The 25,512-nt window shown below is 31.1% G+C and overlaps 2 protein-coding genes across 2 annotated transcripts in view; both read right to left on the bottom strand.

Annotated features, from left to right (window-relative positions):
- LOC126769612 (uncharacterized) overlaps positions 1–25,512 on the bottom strand; it is a 553,155-nt gene that overhangs the window by 73,308 nt on the left and 454,335 nt on the right. The gene's annotated exons all lie outside the window — the stretch shown is intronic.
- The window catches only part of LOC126769416 (connectin-like), a 49,577-nt gene continuing 27,760 nt past the window's right edge, over positions 3,696–25,512 (bottom strand). Inside the window, exons 2-3 of the mRNA XM_050488180.1 lie at positions 12,628–13,697; positions 3,696–5,788 (exon numbers count right to left, since the gene is read on the bottom strand). Of these exons, the coding sequence (XP_050344137.1) occupies positions 5,361–5,788; positions 12,628–13,675 (1,476 nt within the window). The 5' untranslated portion in view covers positions 13,676–13,697 and the 3' untranslated portion in view covers positions 3,696–5,360. The remainder of the gene's footprint in view (positions 5,789–12,627; positions 13,698–25,512) is intronic.

Raw genomic sequence — 25,512 nt, 5'->3', positions numbered from 1 at the left:
AGAAATCGATTTTCTTAAATGAACTTTAGTCGAAGACATGAACTGTTTCCATTACTCGAGAACTTTTAAAGAATTCGTAAGCGTTTACCATACTTTATTACTCGCATTAAATTCAGAATTGTTTTTTGGCTTCGAAATAACGGTAACTCAAAATATCTTAACGTAACTTTATTATTTTCAACTCCATCGAGTTATTCATTAAATAAATAACGCCTAACTTCATCAGTATTTTGTTATTATATCATTTCAACTTACTTTTAATTATCTTATATTACTACAAATTGTACTTATACTTTAGAATACAATTTTCCTGTTTCAAGTCAAACGGCTATTTTTTATTATATACTGTTAGTCACATTTATTTTTTAACAGTACTTGTAACAAGTTATATAAACATTAATATTTGGGATTTGGCAATATTCAGAAATGATACACATTTAAGTGTAACCACTGTAAATTATTTTATTTACTTAGCACTTGAATGTTAGTAATATGTGTACGTTTAGTGCATGTGAACCAACCAACCCGCATTGGAGCAGCGTGGTGGAATAAGCTCCAAACCTTCTCCTCAAAAGGGAGAGGAGGCCTTAGCCCAGCAGTGGGACATTAACAGGCTGTTACTGTACTGTAGTGCATGTGTATAACAAAATTAGGATATATGTTATATTATCAGTAAGTTTTTAAAATTATATAATGATAGAACGTCAAATTGTAAGCTTAAGTATACTCTGATAAAAACACACCGCAGATCAATTTCACATTTTTTGTTACTTTAAATTAATGCATAAAAAACATAACTTAATTACAAAAAAATGCCTACTTCTTAAATGTTTACGACATAAGCCGTAAGTGGCTGTAAATAATTACCGTCTAATTTTTTAACACGATAATCCGTAACATGTAAGTGTAATCTGGCTTAGCGTAACGCTAAATTGATACGAAAATCCGTTTCACTTTTCGTTTATAACCCGAGGTTAAGCCGACGATTAAGGCTTCATATAGGTGAATTTCAGGACAACATTGTAAGGCTAAAATAAGCCATTTAAGATATTTTGATAGCTTTGTAATATTTTTTATAAATATTTTATGATAACATATAATTGCGTTAGAATTATCTTTTGAAATACTTACCGCAGTAACTTTGCTTTGTTTAAACACTCACAGCCCTTCTATAATGAAACATCATCGCTTTTTATATTTAGTGTTTGCTCGTGAAAACGCCCGCAAGGAAGAGGGGCAGGCTTTTTGTTCGTCTTTGTACTTCTAAGAACGTGTATGTAAAATTCATCTCAAATTCATAATGATCGATCGAGTAATTAGATCGTAAAAGCGTAACATACTAATGACCAAACAAACAATTAAAAAACAAACAATCTCACGCTCACATTTATAATATTAGTAAGGATTGATGTAGTTCTCTTTGAATAATGAGCTATTGGTATACATTTTTATTACATATAATAGTTATACGTACGTAGAGTACGTACGCACAAATATCATAAGTCCCAGATTCATGATCGACAGCGAACTGACGATGAAGGGGAACGATCGGAAATCTGTGATGTCTTCCTGATCGATTTTGGCTCCAGCAGGGCCGATATTATAGATCTGTGCATCTTATATCCCTCAATCTTAGGAAAGAGACAAGATAGAATTCAGCTATAGGAACGACTTTAAGTGATTTTCAAGGCATGCGCGTAAGCACTGCGAACTATCCTACTCCGGGCTGCTATTGAGAATTTATTTAAAAAAAAACAGTAGTTACTTTTTCTGAAATTCTGCCACATGTGTATTCCACAAACCGGCATTAGAGCAGCGTGGTGGAATAAGCTCCAAACCTTCGCCTCAAAAGGGAGAGGAGGCCTTAGCCCAGCAGTAGGACATTCACAGGCTGTTACAATTACTTTTTATTTATTTTTAAATTTCAAATAGATGGGCAGACGCAAATGGGCCACCCGATTAAACAGGTCACCATTGCCTATAGCCATTGACACTTTTGGAAATATTAACCATCCCCTACATATGATCTATGAGATATATATCTCTTGTGCCTGTAGTTATATTACTCACCCTTCAAAACATATATATACGTTTTGTCATTTTCATCAATTAAACTCAAAAATATATCAGTCTGTCATGTGTACTTGTATACATTGATATATTCTTGTATCGGAACCGTTTCAAAGAGACGCTAGATACAAGTATTTACTACGTAGCAGACTACTCTTTCAAATTGCTCGCTTTGACCGAAATTCGATAAGGAAAACATTTATATTATGTAAATATCGCATATAGCTCAAATATTGTTAGTAATTGGAATAAATATATACTTTCAAGATCATGTATTACAATCACTAATAAATTGCTCGGTTATACATAAAATTATACATACGGTTATACATATTATAAGAAAAATAAAGATTTTTTAATCTTTTTTCAAAATCGTTCATTGCTTTTTATAAACTTAATAATAATGTAAATATTATAATTTTAATATTTATATAATTATTTATCTCTATATTTCACCGAGTAGACTTTGCACTTTTTAATTTTTTTATGTACTTAATGCTTAGTGGCGCTTTTGTAGAGTAAGGCAATCCTCACTTCCTAATATTAATTATTAATATTTCTTACAGCGTAAATGCAATGGTGACGATCAGGTAACCAGTCCGTATGTCATTCTATTTAATTATAGTTATGTATTTCCGTGTTTATTATATGTTAGAAAATTATATCGTTGAACTTTAAACTAACTTCCCAACGAACTCGCGAGAGAGAGTATTGAGTATTTTGAATTCACATAAAAGGGTAACTACTGAGTCTGACTAGAATCTTCATTCGAACCAGCAGTAGTTTACTTTTAATTAATCGAATAAATTAACGAATCAAAGGTGTTTGATAAAACCTATTTAATCCAACTTTAATTTAACTTTTTATTTATAAAATCAAGTTAGTCTTTAACTACTTACTTAAAATGAGACTCCGTTGGAGTACAGTTTAAATCTTACAGATATATTAAAATTACTTAACTGTAAAGAACTAAAAGTTATATCAAAGTAAAAGGGCAGTCTCGTAGTTTAAACGCTGGTGTTTCAATTAATTAAGCGAAGTTAAGCTTATGAATAATTCATAAATGAATTTCATAAGAAATATCAAAAAATCAAGATCTCTCTAAATCTTCTCCAAGATAACTTGCGGTTGACTTGTGTTCAAAACAATCGATACACCCATGTTAATTTTAACCCATCCCAACAAATATCAAACCACTTTATCCAAACAGCATAATCATTACGTATATCATCAATTTTATATTTCAATGCTTATGTAGTCATATATAATGCTTATATAGTCGGTGAAGGAAAACATCGTGAGGAAACCTGCATGTGTCTAATTTCATCGAAATTCTGCCACATGTGTATTCCACCAACCCGCATTGGAGCAGCGTGGTGGAATAAGCTCCAAACCTTCTCCTCAAAAGGGAGAGGAGGCCTTAGCCCAGCAGTGGGACATTTACAGGCTGTTACTGATATTACTGTAGTCATATACCATTTACCCCATCTCATTACATTATAATAAATAAAATCCCCCTTATTTCTTCTTCTTCGTTCATGATAAAAGATGACATAAATCTCCCACAATATTTATTGCAGACACAAGCGACGTTGGAGTTATTGGGAAGAAATAAATACGCGATATACGTGTAGAAATATTTATTACAACAGATTCTGAGCTATCCACAACATCTGTAATTACATGAGACCTATAGGTAAGAATAAATATATTTTGTTTGTACAATTCGTTGCGTTCATAAATAATATACATCTATATTCCACACTTTATACGAGTTAATATTAAAAAATGATAGTTGAAACGTATAAAGCGAAAATCGCTATTTATAATAAAATTTTTAATTATCAGAATGTTTATGTATGATTTTGTTCATATATTGATATAAATAGGGGCCGAGAGCCACTGAGTTTTCAATTGATGTTCACGAACGATGTTTACATACCACTAAATAAATAAAAAAATAATCATAACACGCAACCATTTATTCTAACATATCTTTACAATTGTGAAATATATATTTTTTCATTTCACGATTCTCATTAAAAACCATATATTGGTAAAGAAAAATCCGTGATAATGGAATGAGTGTGGAGCGTATATTAAATACGAGCTAAAAATGTGACACGTAAATTCCACGGAGGGACGGGGTTATATGATTTTTATATGGGCTTACAATTTCGTTAGCCTTTAAAATATTTGCAGCGAACGAACATATTTTCACTTAAGCACGGGATCGTGACAAAAGTTTTCACATTTCATTTATTATTAAGCTCGTTCCTGCTCAAGTTATATGGTGTGTAAAAATTTGATCCACAAGAAGTACTACTTTCCTTCTCCAGAACGTTAACGGCATAAATAATTTAAAAGCTAATCTTTCAGTTTTAGAATATATTTTAAAGGCTTGCATTTATGTGGGAATTATTTAAAATACTCAAACATGGAAGCATGGGATGATAAATACATGGAATTCGTGGTTAAAAAATAGTCATAGTAGTTACTAAAATTATCTTCTAAAAAATAACTAGAAATGACTAAAGATTTATTTTACACATTTAAAAGCAAGCGCATAAAATTTAATATTAAATATTTATAATTACATTTACGTTATATTGTATGTATTTTTGGCATATGATTTAGTAACATATCAACGAGTATATTGTATTTTTAATATCAAACTGCAACGACTGATACATCTAAGAATCGGAATGTTATGAAAGTTACTTCAAACAAGTGCGTATTTATAAACACGTTAATATTTAACAATATGTTGTGAACAACATATAATAGAGACCTCTTGTTAATAGTATGATTCATTGCTTTTGATTGACTACATTTACGCACGGCTGCCATTATTGTAAGGCACACGTGTACAATACAAACTATTGTCATTATTGTGTGTCATATACATCCACATACAACGTAGACATGCTCGCTATAATTTTCTTTTATTAATATATTGCACACTCACTGTACAATAAATATGACAACTCACTTAACTGTCCAATCTATAAAAAATCATACTACTAACACTTTACATTAATAAAAGTTACAATCGCATATAGTTTTTTTTTTTTTATTTTGATATCGAGATATGAATTTTATGTACAATAAATTTTGAAATTGTTAATTTCCTTACATAGTCTATGAAGAACAAAAATGCTTAGCCTATTTTAACACTTAAATTTCTACAATTTTTACAAGATTAAATAACCATAACTATTGACAATACAGATACGCGAAATGTTAATCTAATATCACAAACATTGTTTTTGTCATTCAAATATTCCAATTTAAAATAATATCAGCAACGTTGCAATGAAAAGGAAGCTAGGCAAATCTCTCCCAACATTAGAAAATGCTTTCAATCTAATCTCATTCTGTACGGGGTGGCCGTAAGTTTCTTCAATCGACTGCATTAATTCCTTTGGACAAGGTAGTGTCTCTAAGGAGATATCTGTCAATTTAATTGCTTTATTCGCTTTCGGTTTTTCCTTATCGTTGTTATAATCATCATTTTTATCGTAATATTCGTAGTTGTCGTCAGCTAAGACATTACCATTATCTACTTCTTCATCTTTCGCCTCACTGAGTCGTCTATCGTTTGCCGGGTCGGGAACACAGGATATTTTTTCGAGGGCATGTCTCATTGTATTGTCTTGAGTTTCATTACGCAGAACATATATCCAGGATAGACGACAGTTACAGTTGAGTGGGTTACCTGAAACAAAGCAGCGTATTAGATTTAATGCGCAGAACAATTGCAAATTACAACCATCTCGACCTCTGTAATTAGCGAAGTCAAGCCTTTTGTGTCATTAACCTCGAAATCCTTGGATACTTAATATGCATCACAAGCATTGAGATTGCTTCTTTGAAATTCAAATTTTAATAGTTTTTTCTAATCTTACGAGAGATCTTCGCGCTCATTAATTCTAATGGACCTAATTAAAATTTTATGCACATTTTTATCACTTCGCTGAAAATGCACTTTTCTCCTTTACATATATTATAGGATTCATTATGCCTAAAGGACCTATTATTTTCTAGAATACTTACTAAGAAATGCTATTATCTAACAAAGAGAAAAGTATCTTCCGACTCTAAGGAATAATTAAGTGCGCCGAACCTTTAAATCATTTACTAAATAAAGGCGTTAAATAAACATGGATATAAGAGTCTCATAGCTTGTAAGCAGACCTTGAATATATAATCGGAGTATACAACGTTTTTAATGATAAGACTTAGGGCCGTTTGGGTACTATTCACTTAACGCTTAATCTACTACTATAATGCCATACTACACAAAAAACATGACATCTTAAATATAATAATTGCTTAAAATAATTACGTTACTTGGAGACCGTTTGCCGTTACTACTCGTGATTTTTTTCCAAAATTAATTAAAATATTAAAAAATGCTAATATTGAGCTGTAAAAAAAGAATAATTTTAGCAAAGTCTCATTCTGGGACACGTTAGTAAAATGTTCAAAATTTAAGCCGTTAAATAAAAGATAATAGTTAAACTATGAAGTAAATATATTACGGCTATTCATGCGAAAGAGTCAATTTAAATTCAGAGAACGTTCCAGAATTATCTACCAAAGTTAGCAACATGGAAACCTGCGAACAGATAGTGGTACCTCGGACTTAGCGGAGAAAAATGGCTTCTATCCTTGGATAGCACGTGCGGCATCCATATTCGTTGTAAGAACATTTCATGTTGAATCGAATTGACGTTGAAATATTGCATATTGGAGCTACGAGGCTATTACCATCTTATGTTGAACAAATATTTACACAAGACAGCTTTGATAGCAGAAGTTTACTTGAAAATTATTGCTACAATAAATTGTAAAAACATTTCGTAAATCGAAAATGTTGTTATTTAAATTACCATTCGTTTATGGAACCCCAGGGACGTTATAAATATATTCAGATAATATAATGTTTTATCACATATTAAAATAAATTATAAAAACTGATAAAACAATATCTAAATATACATATAAAACCATATGATTTTTTCTTTATTATATATTCGAACTAAAAAACCACCTACCGCATTTGTCTGTGAAAATATAACAATGGTATAATTTATTAATAAATCGACCACAGCATCTATTTGGTTCATAATATGAGATTTCCTTTTTTCAATAAGCTCATATAAGCACTTTAAATTAAATGTTAAGCTACCATCGCTATGTACATTCAACTGAGAAGAATCGATAAGAAACTCAGTTATGCCTTTCCATCAATTATTATCTTAAGTTTTTATCTTTTTAAATAATTTAAACTTCATTCACAAAAATCTTCTCATCAGAGACCTGTAAGAGACTGCTGGAAGCAATAAGGCCGCATTGCAGTGTGCAAGTACATTGTACTAAGCCCAAATTTTAAGCTGAATTATTTAATAAACCTAGATAGAACTTATGTGAAACAAAGTTTTTTTCCATTATATTCTATTAATAACATAGATATGTTAATTATATTTTGTGTATTTCTTTTCAATTTATTTATTCTTCACCAACTGGATGCGGAAGGCGGAGGACAGGGAGCTTTGGCGCACCTTGGGAGAGGCCTATGTTCAGCAGTGGACAACGATTGGCTGTTGATTGATTGATTTCAATTTGTTCATTATACCTTGATAACAGCACTTCCAACTTCTGATATCAACATATTCATTTTTTCCTATCTAAGAACCATTGTCTCAATCAAACGAACATATTGTTCTCAAAAAAATAGTAATCATATATTTTACAATACTACTGTACGTTTAGGAATCTCTCTATACTCAAAAATAGCAAATCAAAAAGCTTAAACGATTAGAAATTTAACAATTTACATTTAACTTTAATTTTTATATTGCTGGATTAGTATATTTTGGGCATTATTTTCAATGTAATTATTAGTAAAGCACATTGAGCAGTCCGATCTATCTACAATACTAGGCATGCCTTTTAAGTTCTGTCGTTTCCATATTTCCCGGCAATTTTGAATTTGGAACTGTTCTATATTCGAATGTGTTTAAATGTTGAATCTCAAAACAGTTGAAAGTATTAGGATTAATGCTATTATTTAGTCACAGCGTCGATTGGAATCTGTCAGGTTACGTATGAAAATGAATCTTTCTAAGGAAAATGTTCATGCAATAATTTTCTACAACTTTATAAGACGCCTGACACGGCTTCAGTATTTTGAAGAGCTAACATCTGTGTTCAGTGATGAAGCGCCAAATCTCGCGAAGGACGCCCAAAATCCACCTTCACTGAAGATAACATCATTGCTGTGACACAACTAATTCTCGAAGATCGTCATGTGACATATCGAGAGATAGAGGCTCTATTAGGCATCTCAGGGACAATCATTCAGAAGATCTTGCATGAAGCGCTTGGTGTGAAAAAGCTAGTTTGCCGTTGGATACCGCATCTGCTTTCCGACGATTTGTGATCATTGTGGCGGCACGCGTCAGATGGTGTAAGAAAACTCTGCAAAGGTTCAATCGAGGAGGGTCAAATCACGTCTACGACATCATTAGTGGTGACGAATCTTGGATCTATGCCTACGATCCTGATTCCAAACAACAATCTACAATCTGGGTCTTTTAAGACAAGCCAAAGCTGACTAAAGTTGTTCGTTCTCGAAGCACTTCAAAGAAGATGGTGGCCACGTTCGTTGGAAAAACCGGCCATGTTGCGACTATTGCACTTGAAAATCGTAGAACGGTTAACGCAGAGTGGTATACCACATTTTGTTTACCACAAGTCATCGCTGAACTTCGAAAATCTAACTCAAAGCGACGCATTATCCTGCACTACGACAACGCAAGCACACACAGCGCCCGTCAAACGATTGAGTATTTGAAGCAGTAAAAAGTAGAAATTCTTGACCATCATCCATACAGTCCTGACGTAAGCCCTAACGATTTCTTTACATTTCCTAAAATTAAGAAAAGTCTTCGTGGTCACAGGTTCCAATTTTGTAAAGAAGCAGTCGACGCTTTCAAGTCAGCCATTTTGAACACCTTCCACTTTAGAGTGGAATAAATGTTATAATAACTGGTTTGAGCGAATGGAAAAGTGTATTAAGCTACGTGGTGAATACTTTGAAAAATAATAAGAGGTACTATAAGGTTCTAGTTGTGTTTTTTTCTTCAAACGACAAAACTTAAAAGGCTTGCCTCGTATGAGAGTTTGAGACTTCGAGATATTTTCAACGACATATAAATACTTGCAGCGTCACAATCCACTTACAACAATATTACCTACAAAAATAACTTTAATAGAATCGGCAACATTATTTATTAACATGGGAAGTTAAGGCAAATTATAACACCAAGTTTCTGATCCCGCAAAGTCAAGACATTATTTTCTATAATTAAATTCTATACATATTTTTAAATTTGCCAACAACACTTTTTATTTTCAAATTGCAAATTTATTTGCTGACGAATGAGATTGGTACAGAGTATTGACTGAGTATACAGTTTTTTTTCTCAGTACAGTCTATTTTTTTATAAGCACACTAACAATATACATATTACACAAGGACCAACACACATACAAAAGAAACTATTTCTGATACGCATATCAATTATAAGTGTACATAACATTCATAGCATTAGCATTGCGTAACCATGATTTTTAAGATAAAAAATAAAATGTACACTAAAAAAATGACCTATTCTTTATGCCAAGCGTGCTTAATATACGTGCGTGTAATAAATCTTGTACACTTTATTTCGTTATGTGAGTATAACTTCGATTAGTTAAGTTGTTTAAAAGTTACACGGTCTCAAACATGCAACAACCGTTATTTATTTGACTTCACAACAAACACTATAGATATTATATCTTACTATAATAAAATGACATTTTAAATTTTTTTATAAATGACTATGTTGACTTATCGTTCAAATCAAAAAAGCTATATTTGAAACTATAGCCTGAAATAAATGCACATGTTTTGTCCAGTAAAGCTAGTTTGCATTTTCGTTTGTAAATATGACGTAGCCTCTATTGCATACAACGATATTCAATTTTTCATGCCTTTGAATTTTAAAAATGTATTTAAATATATCGGGTTTATTATTTACCCTGTCATATAAGAATAGTATTTATCACTGAAACGAATTTATTCAATTTCATTGACCGAATAACTTTTAAAGCTGAGCTAAGTCTTTATCATCCGGTCGACGATATATTTTGTTCAGAATTCGTAATGCGTTTTACTCACTTTATACAACGAGTGGTTCCTTAATAGGATTACCTTCCAAAGTTTAACTTCAGTTTATAAATTAAATTTTCGTAATAGATCTGCTATTGTCTCAGACCATTGATTAATAGAGTTATCTGTGGAATAAATTTGTAAAACGTTTGGTAACAAGATTATCTTCATTGAGTTACAGAAGTTTAAAAATATATTCGAAGACTTCGAGTCATTTTTTACTTTAAATTTTGTCGTAATTTGCTGATAAAGTTATACAAGCAGATGAATTAAATATTGTATATTTGTTCTATTTTCAAATTTCTCGTAACCTAGCAAATGGGTGAAATTTATGTAACAAATGAGGGAATAATTAAAGCTACACTTAAATTTTTGCTTTTTCGAACATATAACTCGAATATATAACTTGTGCGAATTTTATTTGCCATTTACAATTATAGATAGTTCCAATTATTATTATTATAAATGTATGCTTTACACTCAACATCTCCCTCAGTATAAACGGGAATCGGGAAGCGCGAACGTTATCAACGAAGTAACTAGTTTTGCAAACTGCTTAAACCAATAACAACAATCCGTGCAAATATATGTGATCATTACAAAAGTACTACTGTACCTAAGATCAATCATTGGAAGTGGTTGTTTAAAAAGATTATCTTAATATTGAATACAGTTATTGGAACTAAAACTTTATATAGTTAAGATAAAAAAAGAAGGAAACAATATTTAATTACGCCATAAATATGAACCTACCAAAATCGGATTGCAAAGTAACAAACATAACATTAAATATTTAGGCTTGTGATACTCTTAGATACCATTGTATGTTTATTATATATTAAAACCTAATTTACGACAGTAAGCCAGTCCTTGGGATAAAGACAGTAAGACCCTAACCATTTACTTCAGATTACCTAACAAAATACGTTTCTTATTTTCAATAGCTGCCTTTACTGCTACCGAAAATCCATTTATGAATAATATAAAGGATTAAGCACGCACTGCTTTAATAAAATCGATCCTATTTTATACAGGTGTGCATTTGTTTTTTATATGATTGTAAGTAAAGTAGAAGTTATTTCCTTTTGGTACATGGTGTTAAAAACCCACCATTATAATACGGCCGATTTGAATGATATAGATTCGAACCCATCCTTATCCAAGTCCGACTGATGTAAACTACTCTTAAGAAATATTTTACGCTTAACATACGACTAAAATAGAAATAAAAGAGAATTTTAGAAAACAGGCGTTGCTAATATTCTTAAAAGTAAAATAAAAAAGAACATAAAGCAATTCGCATCGAAAGAAGCTCTTGTATTATTTTGTCTTATTGATACATTCTTCTCATAGAATGTGCTATTGAGGTTACATCGCCGCGTCGTAAATAACAATTTAGAGGCATTTCATCATTTTGATCCGATATAACAATCAATACAATGCCAAGTATATTTGTTGAATCTTATTCGGACAAAAAACTTATTGCAAATATTTTATTTAATTTTATTATACAGACGCTAAATAATTTGAAACGCAATTAATTACAAACAATAAAAATTAATAATACGACTTTTATGATCACGGTTCTTGACAGTGAAAAACTCAAAATTGTTTTTCAAGCAGTGAAATTGAAAAATATGGCAAAAAATGGCTTTAACACCTATTCATTCCAACTTTTCAAGCTTTCACACTTTCCGCATTGTAAAAAGACAAAGCAATTTGAATTTCATAACTGAGCCCGGGTTACAGCGAACTTCTGTTTACGAGAAGAAAAAGTAACAAGAAACGACAGAACTAAATTTATAACAAACTCGACTGTCCAAAGTTTTAATCCTACTTAGAATGAGGGTAATAGAAATGACTTATTTGATAAGGATTATTTTAATACAGTCGTAAATAAATATTTGGTAATAAATTCGAAACTTGACTTTGCTTTTAAAATTAAAATTATTTTACATGAACTATCAGATTGCACGACATAAACATGTGATCGCGAGATATAATGGCGCTACACAAAGTATAACATTAGTTTTTGATGCAGTTTTTATTTTTTTGTATTTTTCCCTAAAGTAATAAATTAACTTCTTTTTGACAACATTAGATTTATAATTGTTTTGAGTAAATTTATTTAATAAGCTAAGTCGTAAATTAAACCAATACATGCAACCCGCTTTTATAAAGTAGAAGGTCTTTTATGAAGTTGACAAGAATTGTATTGTGACATTAATCGCAGTTCTTGGCATAACGATGGCCTTCTAAGTAGGTCGCAAGTGAAGTACAAAAGAATGACGTCAGACAAGTTTTAATCATGCGAAATATCGTTGGGTACTTACCGTCTAAATAAACCACAGATGAAAGGGATTTGTCATTTTCTACAACAGGTCGTATTGTTTCGTACGATATCGTCGTCAAAAGATTGTCTCTTAGATCCAACACGATGAGACTTCTTATATCTTCAAGTATGTCCTCGTAAAAACTTGTCAGTTTATTCCCCGACAGCGTCAACTTTCTCAATTGCGTTAGTCCCCCAAACGCTCTCTCGGATATATATTCTATAGCGTTGTTATCTAACATCAATTCTTTCAAACCCCACAACTCACTAAATGCCAAGTTTCCAATCATATTTATCTTATTGTTTCTTAAGTTTAATCGCGAAAGATTTTCCAAGCCCTCTAACATTTCCCTAATTACTACTGATATATAATTGTTATCTAGTTTTAGTTCAATCAAATTATTTAAGTGCTTGAAACAACCTTCGTGCAGTAAGCTTAAATTATTATTCGATAAATGTAAAATATGGAGGTTGGGTAAATTAAAAAATACGTCAGTTTTTAGTTCAGATATTTGGTTATCATCTAAACTGAGGTTTGACAGCATCATCATTTGCGAGAAAGAATGTTTTTCTAAATTTGTTATTTTGTTCGATTTCAATACAATTTGACGCAAAGTAGAAGAATTAGTAAATGCATAGGGATGTATAGTTTTGATTGTCCCAAATTGGATTGATAAATGCTTAAGTCTGTCGAGTCGAACGACAGCTTTCGCTGGAATAAATGTTAACGCGTCATCGGTACGAACATTGAACATGAGATGTTCTATTTCGGATTGTGATGAAAAACTTGGCCATATCGAGTCGTCCTCAGTTAATCCACCGCCGAATATCCAGCAATCCGCTCGAGTCGCCATTTTAGGCTTATTACTGTCGCAGTAGCAATGTACTTTCGAACGTCTATCGACAATGTCGCAGACGTTGATGAAGATTGGCATTTGGTAGTGCCGTCTATCAATTTTGGGCTTCGTCTCGTTTTTGCTCTCGGTGACGGTCAATTTGACGGTCATTAGCGACGTGATGATTATGAGGTACTTGCTGATTTGTTCCATTGTGTTATAGGTATTCGTATATCTGAAACAAAAAGTTTATCTTTCATTTAATATATCCGTTCAAATTCAATTGAAATACATTCGTCTTTCGTCACGTTGTTATCCTTATATTTCATTCTGAAGTTAAATAAAGAGAAATATTATTCAAACAACCAGAAGTTTTTTACAATAATACATAAGTTTTTTATGCTAATATTATTTGTAGAAAAATGTTTTTAATTTCAATGAATTGTCCTTATTTTTATATTTATATTTTATTTGTATTTGTAATTTAAAAAAAAGAAAATCAATTACTTATTTGAATTATGAATATGATATAATAAATTAGAATTACTTAAACAGGTAAAACGAGATAAGTTCCTGCTTTTTTTTCAGTTTTCTATTTAAGAGTTTCGAATTCACAGAATTCTGTATTTTTGTATAACAGACCACGACATTGGATAAATAAATATATATATTAATTAAAGTAACACTAACGACGAATAACTAAAAACATAATTCATGGTTTTAATTTATGATGTGTTATTAATATATTGTATCACGCAATGTAAATATATAGGTCATCAACAAACACTTAAATAAGGCATTTAATTAAATAGCTAGTTTTAAAAATAGAAAGGTTAACTAAGATTTAAAATTGCTAACTTTGTATTTACATTTCATCTGGAGCTCCCCGGTAAAAATATCGTAAGGAAATCTGCATACATCGAAGGTAAGGCTGACAAATGCAAATCCGCTAACACGTAGTAAAAAGGAGCGGGGGCTTCTGTACACTTTTCTCTTAAAGTTATACAAGACATTTGAAGAATTTAACATTTACAGGAGTTGATTATTTGAAGACATTTTAGAAGAAGTTATTTTATATTCAACATATCTGTAAATTTGTTTCTTAAATATCAGATTTCAAATTTATCTGTCCGTCAAAACTACAAAATATACAAAATGACCGTGGTAGAAAACATAGATCACGGATTCAAGCCAGGTAATCTCGTGGAAAATCTTAAAGAAACGTCGTGAGGAAACCTGTGTGTATCGAATAGAATTCTTGCTAATATTTATCTATAACATACTTATATATAAATTCTACACTCATAGCATTGAGACAATAACGAGCATTACATGCTCCTTGTATTTAAAAAATTTTCAGCAATTAAATTTTATTGGTTAATTTAGACACATCACGTCTTACCTAAAAATAAATCGTCCAATGGCACATGTCATTCGTTATGTTTATTAATCATCACTATCTTTCATCAAGGCATATTAACCTAATTAGGCTTCGTAGGTAATTTGTACTAGGTTATGCCGTGACAAACTAATATATTTCATTGTCGGCTTAAAGGATTTCAAACTGGAGTTGCTACTAGGAGTTCACAAGCGGATTAAAAGTTCAGTGGGGATTTGCATTGTTAAAACGAAATTTTGACGCGGAAAAATGTTCAGGGGTATTTATAAAACTGAAAATTTTGCCAGTAGTTTTAGCAACTGCGATATAACAGCGTTAACTTTGAAAATGCAATTGATATAGGAACTCGTGGTGTTCAAATAGCTGACACTAGTATTTCAACCCGACTTCGCATGGATATGATATAACTTAGATGCAGTATTCATTATATCAAAATTTAATTGGTTAATATTATAATAAAGATAATATGAAGCTCAGCTATTACATCACCTGAGCTGAGTGTGTGGCATTTCAAACAGATCTGTGACAAGTCTTAAGATAACAGTTACAGGCATCACTTTAAAAACGCCCGGAGGAAATTTTCTCTCAAACAACTATACAACAACTATATTTCTAAAATATACAGCATGTTCGAACAAACTATACACTCTATGAATTTCATTTACTACAAACGATTATGTGGATGGTTTTTGCGTTAATCGTATATTGCGTATAACAGTTACCTAGTGTTTTTACAATATATTATGTAATCTTGTATATGAAATATAACAATTAAATTTTCTAATTATTAAAGCTATATTTATAATTCTAAATACCTTGCACATTGAAGGATGCAATGCATCCTTCGTTATGGAGTCGAAAAAATAGCTTTATAAATTTATTTTTACTTCTCTCGTTTATATAATATTTGTAAAACAAAGAACAAGGGCACAAGGAACATAACATTTTAAATCCCTTACTAGTGTGACCACTTACCAGGTGGTCCCATTGCCAGTCTGCTAACTCATTTTCAATAAAAAAGCTATTGTAAGCAACCTTACTTTGTTCTATTTAAAACCATCCCGAAGGGAGACTCCGAGATTGCACATACCCGTAGCACGAACAAATATTTTCATAAAATTTTATTAAGTTCACCCGTAAGTGGGTCAAATCGTGCAACTGAATTTCAAATCAGATCCAATAAATTGAGTTGATATTGTATACACATTTTTGGTGCTACAATTAAAATTGATTCGTTTAAATTTAATACTATAAAAAATTACATTGATCAAATGAAAGATTTATTAAACTATTTTTAGGCTTATATTGTTTTCGATGTGAACATCTATTGGCACGCGTATGAGGTAAGTAATGCCTTTCCTCCCATGCGGCTCTCTACTTGTGCATGCTTGAAGCGTATATAATAATAATAAAAAATAATGTTTATTTTATGAACGAATCTTTATGTTTTTTTATTAATTTTACTGCATATTTATTTTATTTATAAATTACTTCACTATCAATATCCACGTTTCACATCTGCTGGGCGTCCATATGTTTTTATTTTAAATTTCTGGTGATATTTGAAGAATTATCATAAAGTAATATACTAACTAAAACTAGTTTCAAAAACATTTAAAACTTATTAATCAAGCAGTCTCAGTATTCGATAACTGTGTAATGAAATACATTGTGTATTAAAGTAACAAGTTTTTGAATTTCAAAATACTATTGATCTTGGCCATATTTATAAAGTTTTCATTGAACGAGACCTGTCTCACGAGACTATACTCGGGGAGTTTGAAATAAGAACACTTGAGTCAAACTAGATTATTATCTTCGAGATGATATCATTAGATGAAAATCTTCAGACTTCATATAAAATAATTACTACTTATTATTTGATACCGAATTCATGAAATAAAAATTGAGTGTACCGCGTCAACTTATTAACTTAAATATAACCATATATTTAATATATTATCCTGTAATTAATTATATTTACTTTTTTATTAAATTTGGGCCTCAGGTATGATCGACCGTTTTTGACTGGCCACATTATCAAATTCGAATTTATCGCTCTTGGGTGAGATATTCAACAACTGTTTATGGAATCTTGTGACGAAATAACTGATAAATTAATATGCTATATAGGATTTAATCTAAATAACGTTAGATAAAAATAATAACATAAGTTCAGAGTTGATATAATTTGTACTCAAGTCACGCGAGATAGAAAGGCAGAAAACACAAGAGTTACAGCTAGAAACAACGAGAAAATCCCAATAACTTTTATTGGGACGGCCAAGGGTTTGAACCCGGAATATTGGGATTTTACAATGAGTTAAAGCTAACCATTTCAGACAGACATTAACTTGCATATAAATTTATATACACACTGAGAAACTCAGAAAGGCTATTAAAAATTTTGGCTTTCAAAAATTGAAACCATTACAAAATGGATAGTTAATAAAATCTATAAAAAATGGATTAAAAAAGGAAACTTTCTTGATATACAAACAAAAACTTTTAATTTCAAAACGAATGAAACGAAATAATTTCTTTCCATACAACTCAAAAGTAAACAAAAGTTAAACTTTCGAGTTTGTTAACAATATTTCCGTTTTGTAGTTTATTTTAACGAGTTGATAATACAGGTACCGTATTTTTTTATTTCGAGGAGCAATTAACTTGAATACGTGAAGTAAATAAATCATTCGGTGAATGGTCGGTTGGACGATAACGCTAGTAAAAAAATAATTTTTAAGCACGTTTTCTAACGTATTTAGTTATTTGTCAGTTCGTAAAGATATCAAGCTGAAACTACAAATCAGTATTTTAAAGGTAACAAAAGTTAATGCTCAATCAAAATATAACTAACGATAATTTTTCTGAAATAAATATTTGTCGTATAGTATTTATTAATTGTCATTCATTTATGATAGGCATTTTTTTAAATATATTTTCCTAATAATTAAAAAATAAAATAATAATATATATAATTATAGAGATATTTAAACAATGACAATGAGGGAAAAAATACTTAAGCAAGGAGTAAAATAAAAAGTGTTTGGTTCTATACTTTCCATATTTGTTTATTTATTATCATTATTTTGACTGCCTCATAACTTCACTGGCTAAGTAATATAGTCGTAGAAGCTGAGATTCAGGATATCATATGGATTTTTTTGTCAATAAATTTTGTTGGTTTACCCTCCCATGCCTCATGCCTTACTTAAAGCCGCTAAATTTGCGCGTGAAGCCTCGATCAAAAGAGCTTAATTTTTCAGCTTAAAATTTGTAATAAGCGTTTTTCAATATATATATTTTCAATACTAACAATATAACGGAACCTTAATCCTAATATAAGCACTAATTGCGAAGCATAAAGTTGAAATAAATTAAAGAAAGTCATTGAACCTTAAGAATATAAAATATACACATAATACGTGTACACAACGTGTGTACCGATCGATCTAGTTTAATCCCGTTATATCCAAGTTTTCGATAAGTTATCTCGTGGGCACGAAGCATGCTTGCTTTTAGAGGAAACTGATTTAGGCACAAACGCTCTGACGTCAAAGGTAAGTAAGACCAGACTTAGTTTAATGCTTCAATGTCGAGACGTTATATTACATAATATAATAATTTTATAATCACATTATACACTCTTATGAATGAAATTAATAGGATTATATTCTTATTTGACCTAATTAATGAAACCATATAAAGATTTTTCTCTAGGAATAATTATGGCAACCGCTGTCTAATTTTATTAAAGAGAATGATTACTTAATAATTAAAATTATATTATTTCACGTTAATTTTGATTATTATTTTGTTTTATTTACACATATTATATTTTCTAATCGTGCAATTGTTATTTTGAGTTTTAAAAATATGTTAAATTTTTATTTATCATTCATATATTTCAAATATGATTAATTATTTTGACTGTGCTTATATCGTTGTAATTATATACTCATATTAATTGCTTGCTGACACTGTGCCCGTCTGGGTACCACCCACTTATACATATTCTACCGTTTAACTTAAATTTGGTTGTTTTCCGGTTCGTAGGGAGAGTCAGTGTAACAGTGCCGGCACAAGGGACTATCTTAGTTTCCAAGGCCGGTAGAGCATTGGATATATAAGTAATGCTTATATTTATTTCGGCGCTAATGCCTGTGGCCTGTAGTGAGGACTTCACACATTATACCTCATAATAGCAATATTTCATATTGTTTTCTTCCCCTGGGAAGGTGAATGAGCCAGTGTAAATACACGCATAAAAGACATCACACCTTAGTTTCCAAGATAAGCTCTAAGTAAGGCTCATTAGCTATGTAAATTTAGGTTAGATTCATGGTTATATTTCTTACGGTGCTAATGCGTATAGCCAGTAAGAGCACTTACCATCAGATGGCCCATTTGCCCGTCCACATACTTATAATATATAAACTATAATTTCTAGAGCATCTAAAAGAAATCTCTTATAGATGGATTTTATTACTTTTTTTTTAATATTTCTATGTTGTTTTTTTTTCATTACTGATAAATAAATAATACAATAAAATATCTTTAAAACGCCATGATTACCATCGAGTATAATGCTGATTGCAAGAGTTTGAATACAGCAGGAAATTGGGCACTTAGGCTGATTGGCAGTGCACCTTATGCACGATACTCTCAAAACGTGCGAGTCAAATCACGTCGCTTTGATTTTATTAAGATTTACCCTATTTTTATCTTTTTTTATAAACAAAAAAAATCCTATATTTGAAATGCATTATATGTTTTTAAATTTTCATTATTCTTTTAGTCCCCTTTTCTACAATTGATTCCTTTTAATCAATCTATTCTTAGAATTCTAATACAATAAGAATGTTGTGCATTGAATCGTTCAGCATTATATGTTTTTAAATTTTCATTATTCTATTAAACCCCCTTCCCAGTTAGGTGTATCATATGAGTTTATATATGCTATGACAAACTGCCACATAGTTTGCATCCTGAAACCATTACTTTGGTCGTATATTTTAATACCTAAGGTGCTCCAGGTACGAACACGGTACAGCAGTAATTGTATTAGCCATTCTGACATGTTATAAAGTAAAGTTGTTATCAATTTATGAACCTTTATCCTGTACACCAATGTTTATTAATTATTCAGAGTGAAATAATTACTTCAAGGAATATTTAACTTTTAATAAGATGATTAATTTGGTAACTATTTTCCTTCTATACCTTAACAAAGTCCTTGTTCTTGTATCAATTTTATTTATACTAATAAACTAGTAGAAATCGACTCGTATCTTTGGCTTGGTCTAAATACATTGTAAAAGTTTTGATAAGTTATATAATGTTGGCTTATCTGTCTGTTGATGTAGTGGCTACCGTATAAGGCTGTTGTTGAAATTGAGTTTTTCAAAAAAGTATTAGTTTCATCTCGAAGTTTGGAAGTTGCCAAATTTCGTGCTCTCGATAAAATCGATATTCTTGCGACGGATTTTTCGCTTTATTAGATTCATCGCATCAGATGGCCGTCCCATCTGATTATGAAAGAAATAGAAAGCACACCTGAATAACTAAAATACACTGTACAGTATTAGTCATAGAGTCTTGCTCTGCCAGGACGCTTTTCTTATTGAAAGTTGGCATATTTGATGCTTACTTAATTTTTTCTTTGGCAAAATCTCACCTATAGCTACAATTATTAATAAATACTACTGAGTCCGACTCCCGAGTAGATTCGATTCCTAAATTATAACAGATACGACTGACTTACTATGTATATGCCCAACAAATGATTTGGTACGCGTATGAAATTCTGGGTAAGCACCATTGAGTTTTCATGTACATGATTTATTATGACAATTTTATTAAAGAAAATATGATTACTTAATAATTAAAATTATATTATTTAACGTTCCTTTTGATTTCCGTTTATTTTGTTTCAATAATCTATTGCGGGTCAGTGGAGGGAAATATCGTGAAAAAATTAACATGTGTCGGTTAAAATGGTTTTACATATTTAAGCTGTAGTGGGATATGCTTTAGACTTTCTGTAGATATGCTCCAGACCTATTTAAGATAATGGAAGATTTGTTATTGTAATCATATTTATCATATAATTTAAAATTGATTACAATTCAGGAGTAGTAATTATTATAAAATACTGCATATATTACACGAAATACTTAAATACTCAACTCAACTAAAGCCGTGTAGCTCAAAAATAGATTCAACAATTGTTAATGTTCTAATGGATGTGCCATTTAGATTAATCAAATTTACAGATCTCAAAATTCAATCTGGGACTATTGGTGGGTCAAAGTCAGATGAAAAAGGGCTTTAGTTAAGATGAACGAGCAAAAACTCACAAAAAGATCCGTCTCGTATTATCAGATCCAACAATACCTGAGTGCTCTTTGAATTTACGAGAGGCAATCGAAATTAGCTGCCCAATTTGAACATTCATCAACATTTAACTATTAAATACTAGATACTATGAAAAATGAGTTGCCTTTGGTGAAATACGACGTAGTTTATGTGCAACAGGACAGATACACAGACAGATTACAGGATAAATATTATAATGTTACAAGTAGTAGTATCACCTATCGTTAATATTAAATAACGAGCAGCAAGAGCGAAGCGGGCAACTGATGACGTAATTGAAGAAGATTTTATTGCCTAATAACGCTACTACCATTAATACGAATAATAGATCAGAAATTATGAATGTCCATTTATCTGACAAAACAGGAACATCCTAATATATTTATATAATTATTATCCGTAATAATTATATTATTAATCATCTTTAATATTAGTAATTAATATTAATTATTAAAGCCGAGATGGCCTAGTGGTAAGAACGCGTGAATCTTAACCGATGATCGTTGGTTCAAACCCGGGCAAGCACCACTGAATTTTCATGTGCTTAATTTGTGTTTATAATTCATCTCGTGCTTAACGGTGAAGGAAAACATCGTGAGGAAACCTGCATGTCCCTAATTTCATTGAAATTCTGCCACATGTGTATTCTACCAACCCGCATTGGAGCAGCGTGGTGGAATAAGCTCCAAACCTTCTCCTCAAAAGGGAGAGGAGGCCTTAGCCCAGCAGTGGGACATTAACAGGCTGTTACTGTTACTGTTACTGTATTAATCATTTTTACCGTTCTTTCTGAATCGCTCTTCAGTTCTGAATTTGTCTGCATCTTTCCGAATCATTTTCGTTCGGTGTCTGAATCGCATACGTATGTTTTTATTACAGATTGACCTCTATTATTTTAATTATGTAAAAACTTATTTTTTATTATGCTTTATTTTTTGAATATGGCAATGTTGAATGGAAACTCGTGTAATATAATATATAAGTATATCTTGGATAAGATATTTATAATATATAAAAGTATCAGTCGGTTATTGAGAAAAATCGATTATTCAGAAATATCCTGAAAAAATATAATGATTATACAAATATATAGGATTTTTTTAATACGCCAATCAACATTACTTGACTTTATGTACAAATGTATGTGTGTGAGTGTGGTGTAGTAGGTATAAAGTAAGGTAGGGTCATAGTCGTTATCGGTAAGGACGTCATCAATTAACCCAACGAAGTCAATAACCATTGACTAGATGGACTTTACAGAGAACTCGGCTTTAATTCAACCTTATAAATAGTTGATTTCAATGCCACTAGAAAATTTGCTTCGCTTGAAATGTAAAAAAAAACTAGTAATTTGAACTTATCATATCATAAAAACTAAAGTTTACCTCTCTGAAATCACTGTAACCTAACTTAGTCTCTTATTTTCCAAGTATCTGTAGTTAAAAAAATTTTTTCGCTTATTGAAAATAAGCACGTAGGCCTTTCATACTGGATATACATAATAAGTTTAGTAATATTTATTGTCTTTAGTAATAAAAGAAATAATATTAAAAAAAAATTATAAACCTCACGTGCAGAGCCAATATGGATTGTGAATGAAAACATTATGCTAGACATTACGACTACTGTTAAACTAACTGACGACCATCCGGATAACAAGCGAACCATAGACAAAGCGATCGTGTATCAGAATCGAATCGAATACAATCTTCTTACTTTATAACTCGTTTTACATTACCTTTTGGTTTACGTTAAGATATTTGCGTAATACATTACGTTAGAAGTAGAAAAGAAGAAATGGCTTATTTCTTATATTTCTTGTGCCATATAATCTTTTTAAGAAAAGTGGAGAATACCTTAAACGCAAACTATAAAATCAAGTATCATTATTTCTATAAATAAATTAGCTTGAATACTATTTTTGAAACCTAATCTCATATCATTCCTTTTTTTTTTTTGATGAACAGAGGGCAAAGAAAGAAGGGTCAACTACAGTCTATGGCTTTCGAAATTGGCAAGTCCAATAATCTCTTTATCTATATTCCTTTACGAGTATCCCTTTCACAATTGCTAATTACATTACGTTATTGAAGGCGTCTGCTCTGAGTTGTTATCATCATTAAAACATTTTTATGAATACTACCTTATATTAATCAACGGTTAGCAAATACAGATGCAGATTATGAGGTCCCAGGTTTAAATCCCGCGAAAGGCCGATATAAGCAATTCTTATTAGAACCTTGGGGTTGAAATGTCTTGGGTTTTTCCGTCTAGAAATTATCCGTAACAGCCTGGAGTTTGCACGTCGGCAGTGTTATACTCCTATGTCTCAGAAAGCATATAAAGCTTTTGATACAGGGCCTGATCTCTTTCCAGGCGTGAGGATTGCCATCGGAACATGAGAGCGAGGGGATAGGCAGTGCATCTGTGTGTGCGCACACGCTTCTAAATCTCATGGGTATTTGGCAAATCTCGATGGCTATTATCAACTTCAATAACTTATAGAGAATAGAAATGCCTTATAATTCATATTTAATAAGATTGGCAGTATTAGTGATAAAGTATTTTAAAAAAACTCTTTTTCATATTTATAAATAGCACTCCCAATATAGAAAGTTATTTGAATTAAAACTACTGTGTAGCTTCACGTCAGAACATCCAAGTTAACTGAATAACAATTATGGCTTTCTAAGTTTAGTTAACTGGAAGTCGGTTATCGACCGATCTCATAACTTAGCGTCTAGCAAGTTTGTCTTGCATTTCCTCGTTCAACCGTAGGGCAATTAAAACACTTTATTTAAAAATATTCAAAATGATGCACTTTTTTATACAATTAAATAATGCTACATAGGAAATGTACCACTCAGTAAATATAACAGACGTGAAATCTATTTTCCGTTTACTAAAACTATTTTGTAAGAACGATCGCTCTCATCATAGAAACGATCGTGAAATGTCAGAATAAAACCTAAATGATAATACAAGCATCAAAACAGATACGTACTGAGTGCTTACTTAAAAAAACTGCTATTTTATGCCAGAAAAGTCACATTCAAATATGACCTTTAATTTTTACTTTAAATAGAAACTATTTAAAAAAAAACTCAGTTATTGACGTTTTATTTGACTTTTAAACTAACTAAAATCTTGCACTTATACGATTTCATTCTAAAGCTATCAAAAGCATTAAATTCACACTTAGAATACATTTCACTAAATTATATTTTATTGGATAAAATTGTTAAATCGATAAAAATTAAAATGAATATTTATATTTTTGTTCTCTATGCAATCCTAGAAGAATCGGTAGTAGTAGTAGTAGTAGCTAGTAGTATTATATCCATATTTCTTCCTCATAACATATTTAACCAACTTAAATTAATACAAGATCCTGGGTGAGTTGTTCTATAATCTTAACAAGAACACAGCGCAATACTTAGTTGCCTATTAGAATACATCGCAGAATTTATAATTACTCTAAGGCAGGTAACACTTACGTAATTAGTCATGAAGTTTAGTGAAGGCAAAACTTCAGACATAAAATTCGACATCGAACTAAGATAACTCTGGTACGCGTCAGATAAATAGAACACGGTTTGATTTATGATTTTAGCAAACTTCTTTTTCCTTGAAAATGTAGTTTCTTAAATAGGCTTTTTGCATTTTCTCATTGATTCGTATTCGTAACAGCCTGTGAATGATCCACTGCCGGGCTAAGGTCTCCGCTCCCTATTTGAGGAGAAGATTTGGAGCTTATTCCACCACACTGCTCCAATGCGGGTTGGTGGAATACATATGTGGCAGAATTTCAGTGAAATTAGACATGCATGTTTCCAAACGATGTTTTTCTTCACCGTAAAGCATGAGATGAATTATAATCAAAAATTAAGCACATGAAAATTCAGTGGTGCTTGCCCGGGTTTTGACCCACGATCATCGGCTAAGATTCACGCGTTGTTACCACTGGGCCATCGGCCATTAAATACGTACCACCATTTGAATGTTTACGAAACGTTCAAAATTTCATTTGTTATTTGATCAGTTTTTCAATAAAAAAAAAACTGATGTTCATATGAAGTATATAAATAATCGTTCATTACAACTTAATTCGATATTTTATGATATTTAAAAATATCAAAATTTGCATACAAATACATAAAATCTTTTATTAAATATAATTTTTTAAATTACAATTTTTAGTATAATAAACATTAACTAAAGTATTATAAATACTGACATATCCTTGGAATAACTCAGAACAAAATTTAAT

This window comes from Nymphalis io, chromosome 7 (genome assembly GCF_905147045.1).
Source record: "Nymphalis io chromosome 7, ilAglIoxx1.1, whole genome shotgun sequence".
NCBI classification, from domain to species: Eukaryota; Metazoa; Arthropoda; class Insecta; order Lepidoptera; family Nymphalidae; genus Nymphalis; species Nymphalis io.
Note: the sequence above shows the minus strand (reverse complement) of the source record. Positions and strands in the feature narration are given on the sequence as shown.